The 18122-nt window shown below is 44.4% G+C and overlaps 1 protein-coding gene across 2 annotated transcripts in view; it reads right to left on the bottom strand.

Annotated features, from left to right (window-relative positions):
• The window catches only part of LOC137031650 (radixin), a 572796-nt gene extending 554876 nt beyond the window's left edge, over nt 1–17920 (bottom strand). The window contains exon 1 of one of the 2 annotated variants that reach the window (XM_067402756.1): nt 17834–17920. In XM_067402756.1, coding sequence (XP_067258857.1) covers nt 17834–17896 — 63 coding nt within the window. In that variant the 5' untranslated portion in view covers nt 17897–17920. The remainder of the gene's footprint in view (nt 1–17833) is intronic. The other variant, XM_067402757.1, reaches the window with a different exon arrangement.
• Nucleotides 17921–18122: the final 202 nt, after the last annotated feature.

The following is an 18122-nucleotide window of genomic DNA, read 5'->3' as shown; positions in this document are numbered from 1 at the left end:
AATCCTCTGGCGTTAAGAACAATTTTTCTCCAATCCAACGGCATTATTTCGGAGGGGCGTCAGCCCAAACAAACAGGTCCCTGCATGCCAAAACGCCGAGGCCTGTCTCCACGTCCGAATCATCCGCGATATCCTTCTGTGTATTTCCCTACTCTGGCCCATTCAATCATTACTGTCATAGAAAAATGACAATAAGGCAGCTGAGCACCAAGCTCAAGTGTCGGGCAATGCCGCCTCTTCCCGTGACGGAACGGGCCTTCTTTCAGTGCCAGGCAGATCCAGTTCCCAGCCGGCTCACACTCTCCACTCCATCGGCTCAACCCCGCAAGAAGCACAGTTTAAATCCTTCTCGTCGTCTTTCCTGAATTTCCGTCTTTCAGTCATTCCATCTGGATCAATGTTGATCGGGGGATTGTTTCTGTGACTTGCCGTTATAAATTACTGTGCCGCTTCCTTGCGGTTAAACACGCAAACAGTATAGCTCATATATCACGTTCAGTTCACACGCAGAATCACTATGAAACTCTGAACTTATTGTCATCGCTGTTCTGCGATTTATCAACAAATTGCTTGGAAACTTAAAGTAATTGTATGCATTTATGTAATGTCAACCCACAGCTTCACTATTGAGACGAGGCACAGACTGGTAGGACAAATTCTTAAAATCGTTCTTTTACTGATGCATTTAAATACATTTTACCGTTCCTATTCATCTGTATGTTCATCTATATTTAGAACTAGCAGAAATCTGTAAGTAACGTAACGAACCATAGACGAATAACCAGTGAATAAACTGTTATGTTGTATGTTCCTACGCAGTTTGATAAAGCATGGAATTTGATTTGAGTAATTTGAGTACCAGGTCTGGATAAGTATTGGGAAATAGAACTAAAAAGTAAACAAATAAATTTGATTAAATGAAAAAAAAAAAAAAAAAAAAATCATTCAAGCAGCGTGTTCATGGTAAATTTAGTGCTTGTTGAACACCATTGAATAAATCCAAGTTGCACATTTTTATTATGCAAAGCTCTCTTTTTACAAGCTAGTCTCTTTTGATCTTTACTAAATGAAGGTGCACGTGACTCAAACCAGCAACAGTTAAAAGAACAAACGATCATCTAAATCAGTCTGTAGCCTACTTTGCAGTTTGATGATTGTTCAACATCAATTACAGTACAAACTGTAAACGACAGTATGGTATCAAACAATCGTGCCAGAGGTGAATATATGCAGGTTATAAAGCATTTTAGGCTTATTAATAAAAATTAATAATCGATTTCTCAGCCTTGCACAGTTTTGCTGAACTCAAACTGAATTTATGGGCTTTAACTTAAATACAGTTAATTTCTAGGCCTCACCACATAAGGAAATATAGGATATTTTTTTTATTTGTTTCCATCTTCATAGATGGTCCAAACTGTTCTAAACAGGAACTGCTATCTTTGCTCAGCTATCTTCATGAATCGCATAATCCCGCAGGTCGCTTTTTCATCTTCTCTCTCTTGCTTCTTCGATTCATGCATTAGAAGACTGGCGTCAGGCCACAGTGAGCCTGGGCTGGGCCCCAGATTCCTCACTCTCCTCCTCCCTCCGCCTAGCCACACACCGCAGTTTCCCAGGTGCCACACCACATACAGCTCTCTTCGCCGTCTTGGCAAATGCCTTCCCTCCTAGCGTGAGGATGCCTCCGCTAGCAGAGCAAGCTCTGCTGTTTCAGCCATTTCATCCCACCGTCTCTTACCCTATCCATTGTCTGTGGCCTGTAGATGTTAGCGTGAGGATGCCTCCGCTAATAGCGCAGGCCCGGTCATCAGTCTCAAACTCTCTTTTTGTCTTTGGTCTACAGCTAAACCATGGACCTTAGCGTGAGGCTGCCTCCGCTAGCGGCGCAGGCCCAGATGCCATATTTTACTCCCCAGTTTCCCTCTTTTCTACACTTCTTGTTCCTCCCCAGGCTCCAGGGACTGACCCAAGCATGAGGTTGCCTCCGCTAGCGGCGCAGGCCCAGAGGCCTTATTGGACTCCCAGCTTCCCTCTTTTCTACACTTCTTGTTCCTCCCCAGGCTCCAGGGACTGACCCAAGCGTGAGGTTGCCTCCGCTAGCGGACTCCCGTCGGATGTCATTCCTTCTCAATGTTCTGGCTGGTGGGGTTTTACCCATCCGATCGCTGCGAGTATTGAACTCCCGTCGGATGCTGCAGACGCCCCCAGCCAAAACATCTAAACCTTATCTTAGTTTGCTGGTCGAAGAGGTTTATATTTATTGGTTCGCTGTGAGTATTGAACTCCCATCAGATAGAACCCTCCCGATCCGGCAGACAGCTTTCTCCTTGCAAACATCAGCCTTATTTCTATATTTTTTGGGGGGTTACAATTCCCGGCTGCTGTCCGTAGCCAACATTTTGCATTTTTGGGGGGGTACTCTGTGTTCGGGCCGATTACCGAGCTCGGAGCCCTCTCCCCGGACAGCACGCCAAATACGTTTACCCATTAATTTACCTGACTTATTTGTAAGTGTGAACTCGTGAAAAACACTTAGAAGACTGAAAGTTCAGCCATTCATCAGTGGACCACTCCCAGCAAGAGGAACATGTAGGTTTGCTTGGGCAATCTTTTCTGGAGTCAGAGAAAACTGTTTAAGCAGTTCAAAATCAATACGTATGGCTGTCTGTTGTTATTATACTTAAAGGCACAATATGTAACATTTTAGGATTAAAATATCCAAAAACCACTAGAACAATGTTATATAGTTTGTTGACTTGTGTATATACATTATACCAAATGCTTCCAAGAATGTTTAAATCCAGAAAAATAAGCAATTCAAAACAGGCCCCCCATTCACTACCATTATAAAGCTTGGTATAGCCAGGATATTTTTAAATATATCTCCGATTGTGTTCGTTTGAAAGAAGATAGGCATAAACCTGGGATGGCTTGAGGGTTAGTAAATCAAATGATAATTTTAATTTTTGGGTGGTTAATTTTGGGGCAAAATATCAGTGCTGGCACTAATCCACCTCAGTGCTGCATTTGACACTGTTGATGACAACTTACTTCTTGACAGGCTGGAAAACTGAGTCAGGCTTTCTGGGATGGTCCTAAAATGGTTCAGGTCATACTTAGAAGGGAGAGATTATTATGTGAGTGTAGGTTACCTTAAATGTGGACATCCATGACATGCAGAGTCCCTCAAGGCTCACTGAGCCAAATAATGAGAGAGAACCAAATTGCTTACCACAGCTATGCAGATGACACCCAGATCTACTTAGCCCTATCACCTAATGACTATAGCCTCATTGAATCCCTGTGCTAATGCACTGATGAAATGAACAATTGGATGTGTCAAAACTGTCTTCAGTTATACAAAGACAAAACTGAAGTCATTGCATTTGGAAACAAAGATGAAATTCTCAAGTTGAATGCATTTTGTTGACGGCTGGAGGTAGCACAAAATGTGATGGAGGCAGCCGTTTCATAATTCTCAATACAAGAAAAAACCCTGGCATTTATGTACAAGGTTCGCAACTTGAACAATATTTGAACTACATAACCTTAGATCTATTGCTCATTTCACAGATTCTCGAATCAGCATATCACAAAGAGCATTCTGGGTTTACTGAGCCACCCTGAGCAGACTGAGCGAGTGAAGCGGAATCTTCAGAAAGGCGCTCTCCACTCCGGAGGAAATATAATTAATGCTCCACTCACATGCTCTGATTTGAGCACAAGATCTCGAAAAAGTCAGTAGTCTGAGTGGCCATATATGTTACAAAGATGAAAAATTTTATTTCTTTGTAGATAAAAAAAAACAACAACTTGAAAGCAGAAAAAACAGTGAAAGGTAAGAAGCATTAAATAAGAAAAGAGAATAATAATAAAGTATAATATGGCAAATGCATACATGTAAATAATAGGTGCAGACCAATAGCGGAACTAACTTTACCCTGCTGTAAAGTAACTTCCAATTCTTGTGAAAAATTTGACAACCTGTTTGTGTGGTTCAAAAGAGTAGCCCTGATTTTTTTCCAAAAATCAAACATCCGCCTTGTAAGCTCCCAGCCAGCAATGAAACGTGGGGCCCAGATGGGTTAACTACGGGTTCCATGGGTACTGTGTGGGCATGGGCTTTGGCTGGGTGAAATCAGCGGGTCCTATGTAGGTTTTGTAGTACGAGTCCCACATAGGAAGCCCATATGAGCTGATTACATGGGCCCCATAAGGGACAGGCATGGGCCAAGTGGGCATGGGTTTGAACTGAGAATGCACATATGGGTCCTGCATAGAATTTTTATGGGCCAAGTGGGCATGGGTTTGAACTGGGAAAACATATATGGGTCTTGCATGATATATTTATGGGCCAAGTTGGCATGGGTTTGAACTGGGAAAACATATATGGGTCTTGCATGATATATTTATGGGCCAAGTGGGCATGGGTTTGATCTGGGAACACCTATATGGGTCTTGAATGGCATATTTATGGGTCAAGTGGGCATGGGCTTGAACTGGGAATGCACATATGGGTCCTGCATAGAATTTTTATGGGTCAAGTGGGCATGGGTTTGAACTGGGAAAACATATATGGGTCTTGCATGATATATTTATGGGCCAAGTGGGCATGGGTTTGAACTGGGAAAACATATATGGGTCTTGCATGATATATTTATGGGCCAAGTGGGCATGGGTTTGAACTGGGAAAACATATATGGGTCTTGCATGATATATTTATGGGCCAAGTGGGCATGGGTTTGAACTGGGAATGCACATATGGGTCCTGCATAGAATTTTTATGGGTCAAGTGGGCATGGGTTTGAACTGGGAAAACATATATGGGTCTTGAATGGCATATTTATGGGCCAAGTTGGCATGGGTTTGGACTGGGAACACATATATGGGTCTTGCATGATATATATATGGGCCAAGTTGGCATGGGTTTGAACTGGGAAAACATATATGGGTCTTGCATGTCAATTTATGGGCCAAGTTGGCATGGGTTTGATCTGGGAACACATATATGGGTCTTGAATGGCATATTTATGGGTCAAGTGGGCATGGGTTTGAACTGGGAATGCACATATGGGTCCTGCATAGAATTTTTATGGGTCAAGTGGGCATGGGTTTGAACAGGGAAAACATATATGGGTCTTGCATGATATATTTATGGGCCAAGTTGGCATGGGTTTGAACTGGGAACACATATATGGGTCTTGCATGATATATTTATGGGCCAAGTTGGCATGGGTTTGAACTGGGAACACATATATGGGTCTTATATATATTTATACAACAGTTCTGTCTGGTTCTCGAATCTGATTGGCTGATAGCCATGCGATATTTCAGCGATATCAGCACTCCTACTGCCTTTTCACCGTTTGTATCACTCCGCTTGAAGTGACCGTCATGGCGGCCGACCAAATCAACCGCAAGCTTTACAAATACTACTTGTTGTACCACAAACTGCAGTTTTAATAGTTTTTAGGCGATAATGTAGTTGTTTAGACCTGAAATATGTGACTCATATTTAATAACAGCGCCTATTTTACAACTTGTTTTGACGTTTTTCGGAGATGTGAGCTCCAGGGCGTCAGCGACCGTTCAGTGCTTCTGTAACTGCCGAGAACAGCTTAGTCTCGGCCAGTGACTCGTGGATTTGCCGCTGGCTCTTATAGTGGTTAAACATGAGACATTATTCAATTTGAGTACATAGAACAGGCAATCTTTGGTCTTTATTAATCTATTATTTGTTCCAGAGCAAGTCGAATTGTGCTATGTTAAATTTGATAATAACGTCTCGGTTACGTATGTAACCCTCGTTCCCTGAAGGAGGGAACGGAGACGTACGTCAGTAGTGACCGACGAATTGGGATATCGCTAGAGAGCCCCTATCAGCTTCGAGAGAACTAAAACAAGCCAATGGAATTGGCGTGCGATATTTGCATAATGCGCACCTCCCCTAACAGGTGGATATAAAAAGGGGGGCAGATGCAATCGCACTCTGTTTTTCGCTGAGGAGACAACCGGTGTCCGCACTGCAGCGAGGGTACAGAAACTGTGGCGACGGGACGTACGTCTCCGTTCCCTCCTTCAGGGAACGAGGGTTACATACGTAACCGAGACGTTCCCTTTCAGTCGGTCACGTTCGACGTACGTCAGTAGTGACCGACGAATTGGGATCCCAACTAAAACGCCACAGTTACGAAACCCCTTCCAGTGCCCAGCGCAGGCTCTAGCCGCCCGTCGCACCAAGGGGACGGAGAAGGGGGCGACCTTACGCCAGGAAGTCTACTGCTGTTCCGATATACCCACTAAGTAAACTAGACTACACTGGGGAAGCGAACCCGTAAGGAACGCTGCGGAACCACTACCTACCCAGAGGGGAAGGAATTTACATGGAAAACATATGGACTGGCCCGCAGGGCAGAACGCATATGAGTCCCTGGGATGGCTCCACCTGAGTAGGGGGAGACTCATCTGACAGGAGAAAGCAGAAGCTCTGCTAAGGGAAAGACACGGGCTCACCGTAGGGAGTAACCGTGGACAATACACATTTGGAATCACTCACGTAGAGGGATTGCAACATATGGAACCCAACCAACAGACAACATCGAAGATGGATGTTGGTCTGGCATCAGACACTCCGCAATGCCCGAGCCGAAGGTGGAGGTGGAGGAACTCGACAGGGTTCACCGAACGGGGAACACGACTGGAGTCAACAGATGCACATATCCTGCCCAGGGGGCGGGAGTGGCATTGCAAGCCGACACGAGCACAGGTTCAACGCGTCTACCAGCTGGTGGAAGCGAGTACACGGGAAGAACCAGCTTACACGTAAGCTAAAAACCCTAGCAAACGTGTTGGGTGTCGCCCAGCCCACAGCTCTACAATCTGTCAGCGAGGCGCCGTGAGCCAGCGCCCAGGAAGAGGCCACTCAGGTGGAGTGGGCTCTCAACCCGAACGGGCAAGGCACGCCCTGGGAACATAAACCAGGGCGATGGCATCCACTAACCAGTGGGCCATCCTCTGCTTGGAGACAGCCTTTCCCTTCTGCTGGTCTCCGTAACAGACAAAGAGCTGATCTGAGGTCCTAAGCTTCAAGTTCTATCCACGTAAACACGCAGGGCGCGAACTGGAAAGAGCGAAGCTAGGGCTGGGTCTGCCTCCTCCGAAGGCAGCGCTTGCAGGTTCACTACCTGATCTCTGAAGGGAGTGGTAGGAACCTTGGGCACATATCCAGGCCGGGGTCTCAGGAAGACGTGAGAATCCCCAGGCCCAAATTCCAGGCACGATTCGTCGACCGAAAATGCGTGCAGGTCCCCTACCCTCTTAACATGAGGCCAATGCAACCAGGAGGACGGTCTAAGAGACAGTACTTTTAACTCGATTAATTGCAAAGGCTCAAGGGATGACGCCGAAGTTAGCTAAGAACTAAGGTGAGATCCCTAGAGGGTAAGGAGGGTGGGCAAGGAGGAATCAGTCCCCTCGCCCCCCTCAGGAACCTGATGATCAGACCGTGTTTCCCCAGGGCTTGCCATCAACTGCATGGAGATGTGCAGCGAAGCGGCAACATACACCTTGAGGGTGGAGGGAGACAGCCTTCGCTCCAAGCCCTCTTGCAGGAAGGAAAGCACAGATCTGACCGAGCATGATCGGGGGTTCTCTCGTCTTGCGAGAAGAGCACCATTCAACGAATAGGTTCGACTTCAACGCATAGAGGCTCCTCGTGAAGGAGCTCTAGCGGAAGTGATGGTGTCTACGACCGCCTGCGGGAGATCACCCAGAACCTCCGCATCCCGTCCAGGGACCACACGTGGAGGTTCCACAGGTCGGGACGCGGGTGCCATAGGAAGCCCCATCTCTGAGTCAGGAGGTCCTTCCTCAGAGGAATCGGCCAAGGAGGGGCTGTCGTGAGGAGCATTAGGTCCGAAACCCGGGTCCGAGTGACCAATATGGAGCCACTAACAAGACCTGCTCCTCATCCTCCCTGACCTAGCACAGGAGCTGTGCGAGAAGGCTCACTGGGGGAAAACGCATATTGCGTAGGCCCCGGGGCCAGCTGAGTGCCAGGGTATCCGTGCCGAGTGACTCGCCGGTCAGGGAAAACCACTGGCCGAGGGCAGTTCCTGGGGAGGCAACAGGACTACCTGGGCCTCGCCGAAGTAGTGCCAGATCAGCTGGACCGCCTGGGGATGGAGCCGCCACTTGCCCGCAAGTGGAGGCTGCCGTAAGAGCTCGTAGGCTGCACGGTTAAGCACACCTGGGACATGAGTGGCCTGAAGCGACCTCAGATGCTTCTGACTCCATAGCAAGAGATGGCAGGCGAGTTGCGATATGCGACGGGAGCGTAGACCAGCTTGATGGTTGATGTACGCAACGGCCGCCGTGCTTGTCCGAGCGGACCAGTACGTGCTTGTCTGACAGCAGCTCCTTGAAGCGGCCCAGTGCAAGACATACTGCTAGCAACTCGAGGCAATTGATATGCCAATGCAGTCGAGGCCCCGTCCAAGACCCGAACCGCATGCCCGTTGTACATGGCCCCCCATCCGGTGGTAGAGGCATCTGTGTGGACCACAGCGTCCAAGGGGTACTCCCGCCCGCAGGAACAAAGGGTCCGACCACCGGATGAGGGTAGGGCGGCAGCTCCGTGTCACGAGGACACTGAGCGTGCTGCGCTGCCATGGCCATCTCGGGACCCAGTCGCGGAGCCGGTGTTGAAGCGGCCTCATATGGAGCAACCTGAGCGGCGAAATGCGGCTGCAGATGCCACATGCCCCAGGAGCCTCTGAAGTCTTTCAGTGGGGCCGCCATCCTGCGCTTGAGCGAACTCAGGCAGTTCAACACCGACTGGACGCGCTCCTCAGAGAGGCGCACAATCCAGGCGACCGAGTCTAGCTCGAGACTGAGAAAAGAGATCCTCTGCCCGGGGGCGAGTTTGCTCTTGTCCCAGCTGACCCAAAGACCCAACAGGCTGAGGTGAGCTAAACCATCTCCCTGTGTACGCACAACTGCTTCGCGAGCTGGCCAGGAACAACCAGTCGTCGAGGCAGTCGAGAATGCGAACGCCCTGTTCCTTGAGGGGAACAATGGCCACCTCCGCAACCGTGTAAGGCGTGGAGCGACAGGGCCAGCCCGAAGGGTAGGAGTTTGTACTGAAATGCTCGACCCGAGCGCAGAATCGAGACATGAAAGTATGCATCCTTCAGGTCGAATGCTGCAACCAAACCCCGGGACGGACGCACTCGAAAATGCGCTTCTGCATGAGCACCTTAAACGGCAGCCTGAAGGTACCGGTTCAAGACGCGCAGATCCAGGATTGGCCATAGCCCACCGCCCTTTAGGGTACAATGAAGTAGGGCTGAACCTGACTTCAAATCGGCTGGAGGGACCGGCTCGATTGTATCCCTCGCCAGGAGGACAGCAATCTCCACTCGGAGAACAGGTGCAATGTCCAACGACACCTAAGTGAAGTGGACACCCCTTGACGCCGGAGGACACCGGGCGAAATGAATCGCATAGCCGAGTCTGATAGTACGCATGAGCCAGCGGAACGGGCTGGGGGCACTAACCAGGCCTCCAGACACCGAGCCAGCAGAACCAAACGCACCACAGACGTACCGGGGGTGGGGCAGCGAACCAGAGTACGGGGACCCGACTCGGGCGGCGTGGTAGCGGCCCAGAGTGTGATCAGACTCTGCGAGGTAGCAGTGCGTATGGGAGACGGCACACGGGGCGCGGCCTGCACCAACACACTGACACCTGCTGGCGAGGTGAGAGGGGGCTGGGAGTAGCAACGCAGGGCGCTGCACATCGCCAGCCACACTCTTGGGACGTAGAGGATCGGAAAACAGTTCTTAGTGGGTACCGCTGGACTCCGGAGAGCCAGCGGCGGAACAGACCAATTCTCCACCCGGCCCTCCTCCGGGGGAGAAAGAACCGTTTACGTCAGCTCCAGGTCGCCATATCTCCAGGACCGTCTCCCGCTAGTCAGGTGACTGCGAGTTGAGCGGGCTGGGTTCAAGGCCAGTTTGTGAGATGAGCGCATCGAGAAAGCACACTTTGACGACGGCACATCCCAGCAAGACTCGCCAGGGGTGTTTCTGGACCACCATGGTGGACATTGTCTGGCCAGGGGCCTGCGCTTTGATTTGCATCCTGCGTAGCTCAACCCCGACTCAGAACTACCCACATGCAATGAGTGCTTTGACCTACTGCAGACTTGCCAGGGGCCAAGACTCATGCAGGGCAGAGGTGGTGTGCCCGTAGCACTGCCACCCCACCCTAGGGGGTAGTGAGAGAGAAAAACTTGTAGTGCAGATTATGACCCTCTTGGCGTTCCATATTAACGCCAAAAAAGGCCACAAACTGCCAAGTTTTTTCATGCACATCCGGGCTAAGCCAGGGGCGGGGCAAGGCGAGTACGCGTCGCACGACACCCCCAGGGGCCCGGGAAAGCATGGTTGCCAAGTCTGAATCCGATTCGGCATGAGCACGCCACAACCGTGGGACGCTCAGCCTCATCTTCATGTTCAGAGCCCAACAATACTCTCTCCAATGTAGCAGTCGACATCTGATCCTCTGCTGGAGCCCTGACTAAGATGTTAGGTCCTCCCTATTTATTTTAAGGAGGACCAGCAACACATGCAGAAGCTACCAGCCATGTTGGACAGTGAACGTGGCCGCCCAACTGGACGACACACGGCACCCTGGGCACCGACGTGGCCATGAATCTAAACATGATCCACCCACGAACATAGTCACAACATGTTTGCGATGCACTAGAGGAGTGGGGGGCCCACGGAGAATGACTCGGCGGGTATTGCCCCACTGTGATCCTCTGGTCACCCAGGCTTATTAACCAAAGTAGCACTTTTCTGATTCAGAAAAATAACTAGATCGGGGAATAAGTGAGGGGACTCCACCTCATTAAAAAGGCAGCCGAGTCTCGACCGTGCATCTAGAGCGCCAGACAGCGCGCAGGGTTGCCGTGGCAACGCGCGCTGTCAGCCGGCAATTCGACGGCACACGGCGCGCTGAGCGCTCAAGCCCTTACGAGAAAGGCGAGCAAACAACGCGCCGACGTGGACATATTTCCATAAGAAAATATGACCACCCACAAACACAGTCTCAGCACGCTAAGCAGACATGAGAGAAAGTGATCGTGGCCGCCAGAGAGGATAGGAAACGACCGCCTCCAGAAACGCACAGACAGAATGACATCTTGAAAAAGACGCAGTGTCTGTCTGTGAAGCTCTTTTAGAAGGGGAAACTTCAGCTCTTTTGTGTCGAGACACACAGGGAGCGTCACGACGTGTTTAGAAAAACACAGGAGGAACCAGACCAAATCGCAGACCAACCAGTGGAATTACAGCGGAACGCTGGGAAAACAGTAGATGTTTCCACCCGGCTCACTCCAACTCGCGACCTCGCTGCAGGCGTCGTCACACCAACACAAGCGCCGAAAACTTCTTCAGAGGCTTGAAGTTCAAACAGCCGCAGGACACCAGGTAGGCTCCGAAGCGAAAGACAGAGTGCGATTGCATCTGCCCCCATTTTTATATCCACCTGTTAGGGGAGGTGCGCATTATGCAAATATCGCACGCCAATTCCATTGGCTTGTTTTAGTTCTCTCGAAGCTGATAGGGGCTCTCTAGCGATATCCCAATTCGTCGGTCACTACTGACGTACGTCGAACGTGACCGACTGAAAGGGAAACGACGTTATGTTATATATAGGCTAGCATATTGGCTTCAACTAGACGGGACATATCAGACGAAGACTCTTCTCCGCTCTTCAAATACATAAAACATTAAACTTTATAAACATAGGGTTTTTTTTTGTAAAGAAAACGCTTTAAAAAATTTTTTTCTAACATCAGATCTTTATTTACCTTTGCATTGCACAGAGATGTCCAAACTGCGTGCGCACTTCATTCACGAGGGGATGCGGATTAATGTAATGAAGTTTGATTGACAGTTTGAGGATCCAATGGAGTTAAGAGGTTTTGTCACAAGCTCTTTAAAATCCTTTTCATTCCTTAAATATTTGTAAAACCCACATACAAGCGTAAATGTTTTTTGTTTTGTTTTTGTTTTTTGTAAATAACTAGTGCTTTGTTTGACTGAACTGTACAATTGTGCTTATTTGTTGTTCAATAAATATTATTTTATATAAATATGTCCATTAGAAAGTAATATGGATTGAGTGAAAGTTACATTAATACGCCATTAGATGGCAGCAACACTTTACAGGAGGAATGAGTCAGTGAAGCACAAGAGACTTTTAAATTGAAAGGAACTTTTGCAAGTTGTTTTTAGTGCTGTAGTGTTATACAAAGATCGCTTTCCTCAGAGGACATTCAAACGGACTTTTATAATGGATATAATATTATGGACATCGACTTGAAGAATAAATGTAATGCAATATATCAGACAGGTAATAGCCTACTCTCTCTCTCTCTAATACTGTATAAAATTCAATGTGTTTCAATGAAGCGACTCAACGTTCCTTCGTTACTAGTTCTAAAGTGACGTTTTAGAGTTAGTAACAGAGGCTTGGTCCAACTGACAACTTGAGATATGAATCCGTGGCGGAAGGAAGTAGTGCTGCACTAAAGAGGGTTTTAAAGACACTCTGTTGTTGTTCTTATTTATTTACACACTCATGCCGTCACTTGGGTAAAGCTGGTTTTATATTCGCACAATCAGACATCCGTATTCAATAGCCTTGTTAATCACACTACATTGGACATTCAGTGGACATTCACAAGTAAATATGCCATTAAAACAATACTTGCCTATTTTGATCGGCTGTGAAAAATGTTGTAAGTTGACAATTGTTTGTTGTCAATATCATGTCGCTGCTTAAAATTCGCAAACATTCCCATACGGTAAAAAATATATATATTTTATCTGGCCAAAATATATTTTAAATATATGGTAAATATTTGTTGCAAACAGTTAAGTTCAATGAAATATATTTTTGAATATATATATATATTGTTTCAACCTTCATATACTTAAAATATATTTAAATATGTATTTCAGGGTTAGGAAAATATATATTTATATATGAAAATATATTTCAGGGCGCAAGAAAATACATTTCCAATCTTACAGTCGACAATGCAAATGTGCGTGGAAGAAAGCCTTGCGAACATAACTATCCATTATGTTTGAAGAATTTTGAAAAACATGAATTTCCACATATTTTCCACATTGACACTTTGTTCACATATCTTCCCAAAAAATACCTGTGTAGTAGTGATCATGGCACCTCACAAATGTGTGTTTTAGTCTATTACTTATTAATTAATTCGTTTATTTATTAATTTAATTGTAATTTATTGTCAGTGTAATATAGCGTTTAGATCTACATCAATTACAAATAAATAGATTAATAAAATCGCTAGCTGTACGATGTTAACTGTGACGTAATTTGAAAGGGAAACCACTAGCAGCGCTCACAGACTTTTGGAGTACTGCGCATGCGCGTCATTTTGAACTGTAACGGTCGTCAGTCAACCGGGAGTTTTCGGAGTAAAAGGTAAGAGCTAACGTTATAACTTTATTTTTATTCGTCATTTTTCACATATGTAATGTTCATTGCTACTTTGAATGTATAATGTTTTATTGTCAAGGTTTTTTTTTTACTTTAATTGTAAAATTAATGCCCCGTTTGTTTATTTACTCACATGAGACGCATTTGATATTTTCAGATTTCCGTTTTAAAGTTAGTTGTTTTTAATTTGGACACTAGTGAAAACTAACGTTACACACAAAAAATGTTTAATATTTTTTTTTAATTTCAACTGTAGAGTGTTTGGGAGACGGTGCTGCCTGCTGTTGTCGATCTATGATGCTCCTGTCACTGATAGTGGCCTGTAACGTAAGTCTTTTTTTTTTTTTTTTTTGGCTAAATTTAATGTTTTACTAAACTTGTTAAGTAGGCACACGTTATTTTCTCTTTATTAAAGTTCAGGCATATGCTGGTTTGGCATTAATGGCATTTCATACGCTCAGTTTTTCTACTATTATTATTATCATTATTAATATAGCCTTACTATAATATAATTTTTATTCACTTTCTGCTGAATGACAAGCTGTTTTCGATTATCCAGTTGAGCCAGTGATTCAGTAAGTTGCTTGTAACAGAAGATGCTTATTTGTCACGACTTACAGGTTTACATGTCATTCATTACTGAAAAAATCTGCTTTTTATTTTCAGTAGCAGAAGCAGAGACGGTTTGTGCAACAGCAACAAGGTGAGAATGATGAGACACTTTAAGAAGTAGATTTTTTTTTTTTTTTAATTAAGCACTGTTAAGCAAATAATATTATTTTATTTGTGTAATTTATGAATTGATATGTTCTCTGCACTTGTGTTAATATCTGTTTTTGTCTGGAACAGGTGCGGGTCAAAACCCATCTGTCAAGACACTTGTCCACTTGCTGTCCGCCCCACCAGCCCAACGATTGTGCTGGAGAACCACAAGTCACAGGTACAGGATAATGTTCATAGTCAAGTCATCTTCATTTCTGTGGCACTTTATACAAAACAGCTTCACAGTAAAAAACATGAAATAGTCAACATGACCCTAGTTGAAGTGAAACACTAGGTGTGTGTTAGAAAAATACTAATATTTTAAAGTCTGTACATGCAAATGATTCCTCAAGCTTTAAAACGCATCACAAATTACAACATGTTGACTTTGAGCCCATATTGGACAGTTGGCAAATCTGTAATGTAACAAATTTAACATAACAGTATTTTCCAAAGACACACCTATTGTTTCACTTCAGAAGAATTTGATTAATCAACTGAGGTCATGTGGATTACCGTCATGTTCACTTTGGTTTTTGACCTTCTTGCGTGAACACAAAGAGATAGATTATTTTTCTAAATATCTCTGTTTGTATTCCACAGAAAAAGAGAATGTCATAATCAAATGGAACAGCATGAGGGTAAATATCCCTTTAAGTTAGCTTAACTGAGTGACTTTGTGATATTCCACTATCCCTTTATTTGTAAAAGTGAAAATGCAATGCAGAAGTGTAAAGAAAGGCTAATTCGACCTCTCCTCAATCATCAGTTTCTTTACTGTACTGTCTAAAAATATGCCCATTAAATATCTTTAAAATCCAGTATACTTGTAATTGTTTTAGTTCCAGTGTAAACAAAAATATCAGGAAATCCAAAACTAGTTAGAGGACAAAGTGCATGCACTCTGTACCTGTACTGATGTTCAGTGATTGTGTTTTGTCTTTTGTATGAGTACAGTGGTAGAGACAGAGAAGAAGTGCCTTTGATGAGGAAACCATGGCAGCCATATATACGTTAAGTTAATACTTAGTGAAAGGAAAATTTACTAGAAACATTAAGTTCTAAAAAAATTACTGATTTTTGTCTCACAGTCAAGAAGAGATTTCCAAATGTGTCCAAAGAGGCTTTGAGGATTTGACGTGGGGAAAGTGAGACTTCTTGAAAGCAAAAAAGTTATATTTGTTTGAATATTGTAATTTTTTGAACATTGTAAAATATGTTCCTTGTTGATTTTTATTCAAATGTTCACGTGTTATAGACAACAAATAAAAAAAATTTCAAATGTGACATGTGAATGTATTTTCTTGGGTTGAAATATATGTAGGGCAAAATATATTTTTAAATGCTTTTGTAAAATATATTTTGAAAATATATTTTAAAAAAATATACAAAACATGGCCAAAAAATACATTTTAGGAAAATATATTTATATGTGAAAATATATTTATAGCGAATATATTTTTTGGCCATTTTTTGTATATTTTGAAATATATTTAAAAATATATTTGAAAATAGATTTTTTTACCGTATGGGTCAATTTATTGCACATTTATTGGAAAGTTTGAATTTATCATAAGTCCGAATGTGCGAATATAAAACCAACTTTACCGAAGTCGTGCCGTCGAACTGTTGTATAAACGCAATATCACACTCGTAGCCGTGCGATATGGCTGTATATCAGCACGCAGTGATTACCTACGGATGAATCACAGCGTGCTGATATACAGCCATATCGCACGGCTACGAGTGTGATATTGATCATATATCTATGGGTAAAAAAGAACATTGACAACACAAACGCCATGACTGTTTTGGATGTATTTTTTGGAGAGATGTTTTGTTTTCTTTTTTTCAGACATTTTTTTAAAAAAATATATTTTTTATTTATTTACCGGTACGTTGTAAAATTTTAATTGTTAAAGATTATGTTTGTTGTTCAATGTATTATATAATGAGTGTATTTTGTATTGTATTTTTGGAGGGTTTTTTTTCAGAGATTTTTTTAAAATATATTTTTTAGTTTACCGTATGTTGTGACATTGTTTTTTAAAGATAATTTTTGTTGTCAATTTAATATATTTCTTGCAGTTCAAAGCATCAAGTGTCTTGTATTTATCTTGTACTTACATTCATTCTTCATTTTTAATTTTTCTTAGATTGTCCCCTAAATGAATGGTTGGGCTTACCTTGCATGAATTGCCCAGTTAGGACCAACATAAGATCCTTACAGAGCCCACTTTAAGCCCATATGGGCATTCACGGTTGAATCCTGGTGCAAACCCACTTTAAACCCCTTTAGGCAGGTGGGGCCCAAATGGGTCTGACACAAATTGCCCGGTTAAGACCCACATAAGACCCTTACAGATCCCACTTAAAACCCACCTGGGCATCCATGGCTGGCCCCCATGTGGATCCCGGGTGCAAACCCACTTTAAACCCCTTTAGGCAGATGGGGCCCAAATGGGTCTGTCATGAATTGCCCGGTTAAGACCCACATAAGACCCTTACAGATTCCACTTAAAACCCATCTGGGCATCCACGGCTGGTCCCCATGTGTATCCCGGGTGCAAGCCCACTTTAAACCCCTTCAGACTGGTGGGCCCCAAATGGGTTTGGCATGAATTGCCCAGTTAGGACCCACATAAGACCCTTACAGATCCCACTTAAAACCCACCTGGGCATCCATGGCTGGCCCCCATGTGGATCCCGGGTGCAAACCCACTTTAAACCCCTTTAGGCAGATGGGGCCCAAATGGGTCTGTCATGAATTGCCCGGTTAAGACCCACACAAGACCCTTACAGATCCCACTTAAAACCCATCTGGGCATCCATGGCTGGCCCCCATGTGGATCCCATAATGGGGCCCACATTTGCCGCCCATGAAGCCCTCATCTGGGCCCCACATGTCATTGCTGGCTGGGCTATCTAAGCAATTGAGAACAACAGATGCGTTTACATGGAGCATTGTAATCGGTTTAAAAGTCCAATCCAAAAGAAAATGTAATTGGTTTGAGAGGGGTGGGATAAACCTTTCTATAAACCAAACAAAATAAAAACTCTGCCATGTAAACGTGTTAAACCGATTACTTTGCTTCTACGTCAACACGTCAAGAGGCCAGGGGTCGTCAGAATGCACAATGGCGGCACCAGAATGCAAAATTAAACTGGAGTAAAACTGAAACAACACATTTATTAAATATACTGAAGGAGCTCAGTGATTCCTTACATGTCACATGTCACAAAGTTATTCCGATTGAAAGCGGCAGCACATGTAAACACCATATCGGATTAGATAACGTCTCATATAAACAGTCCACCGAATCGTTCAATTGGAATGATTTAAATCAGAATTACAAAAAAGTGTACATGTAAACATGGTTAATGATAGTTCTGAAAGATGAAAAATAAAGACACATTTGAAATCAAAACATTTGTATGAGAAACATAAAGCAAAGTCCTGGCTGATAAATCAGTATTATACTCAAAACAATGGAATTTAAATTTAGACACCTAACGTTACCTGATCAAACAGCTGTTTGCCAGTCGTGTTGGGTTGGATAGCAAATTCCAGCTCAGCATCCATAGTAGTCACACGCACATTAATCTGTAAAATAGAAATTTATATTAGATTGGCTGGTAGCCATGCAATATTTTAGTGATAACAGCACTCCTACCTTTTCACTGTTTGTATCACTCTGCTTAAAGCGACTGTCATGGTGGCCACGCAAATTCACTGTAATTTTTGCAAATATTACACTTGTTGTAGTTTCTGTTTCAAACTTTCACATAGCATCTTTAAGTTACATTAA

Source organism: Chanodichthys erythropterus, chromosome 12, assembly GCF_024489055.1.
Source record: "Chanodichthys erythropterus isolate Z2021 chromosome 12, ASM2448905v1, whole genome shotgun sequence".
NCBI classification, from domain to species: domain Eukaryota; kingdom Metazoa; phylum Chordata; class Actinopteri; order Cypriniformes; family Xenocyprididae; genus Chanodichthys; species Chanodichthys erythropterus.
This window is presented reverse-complemented; position numbering and strand designations above follow the sequence as displayed.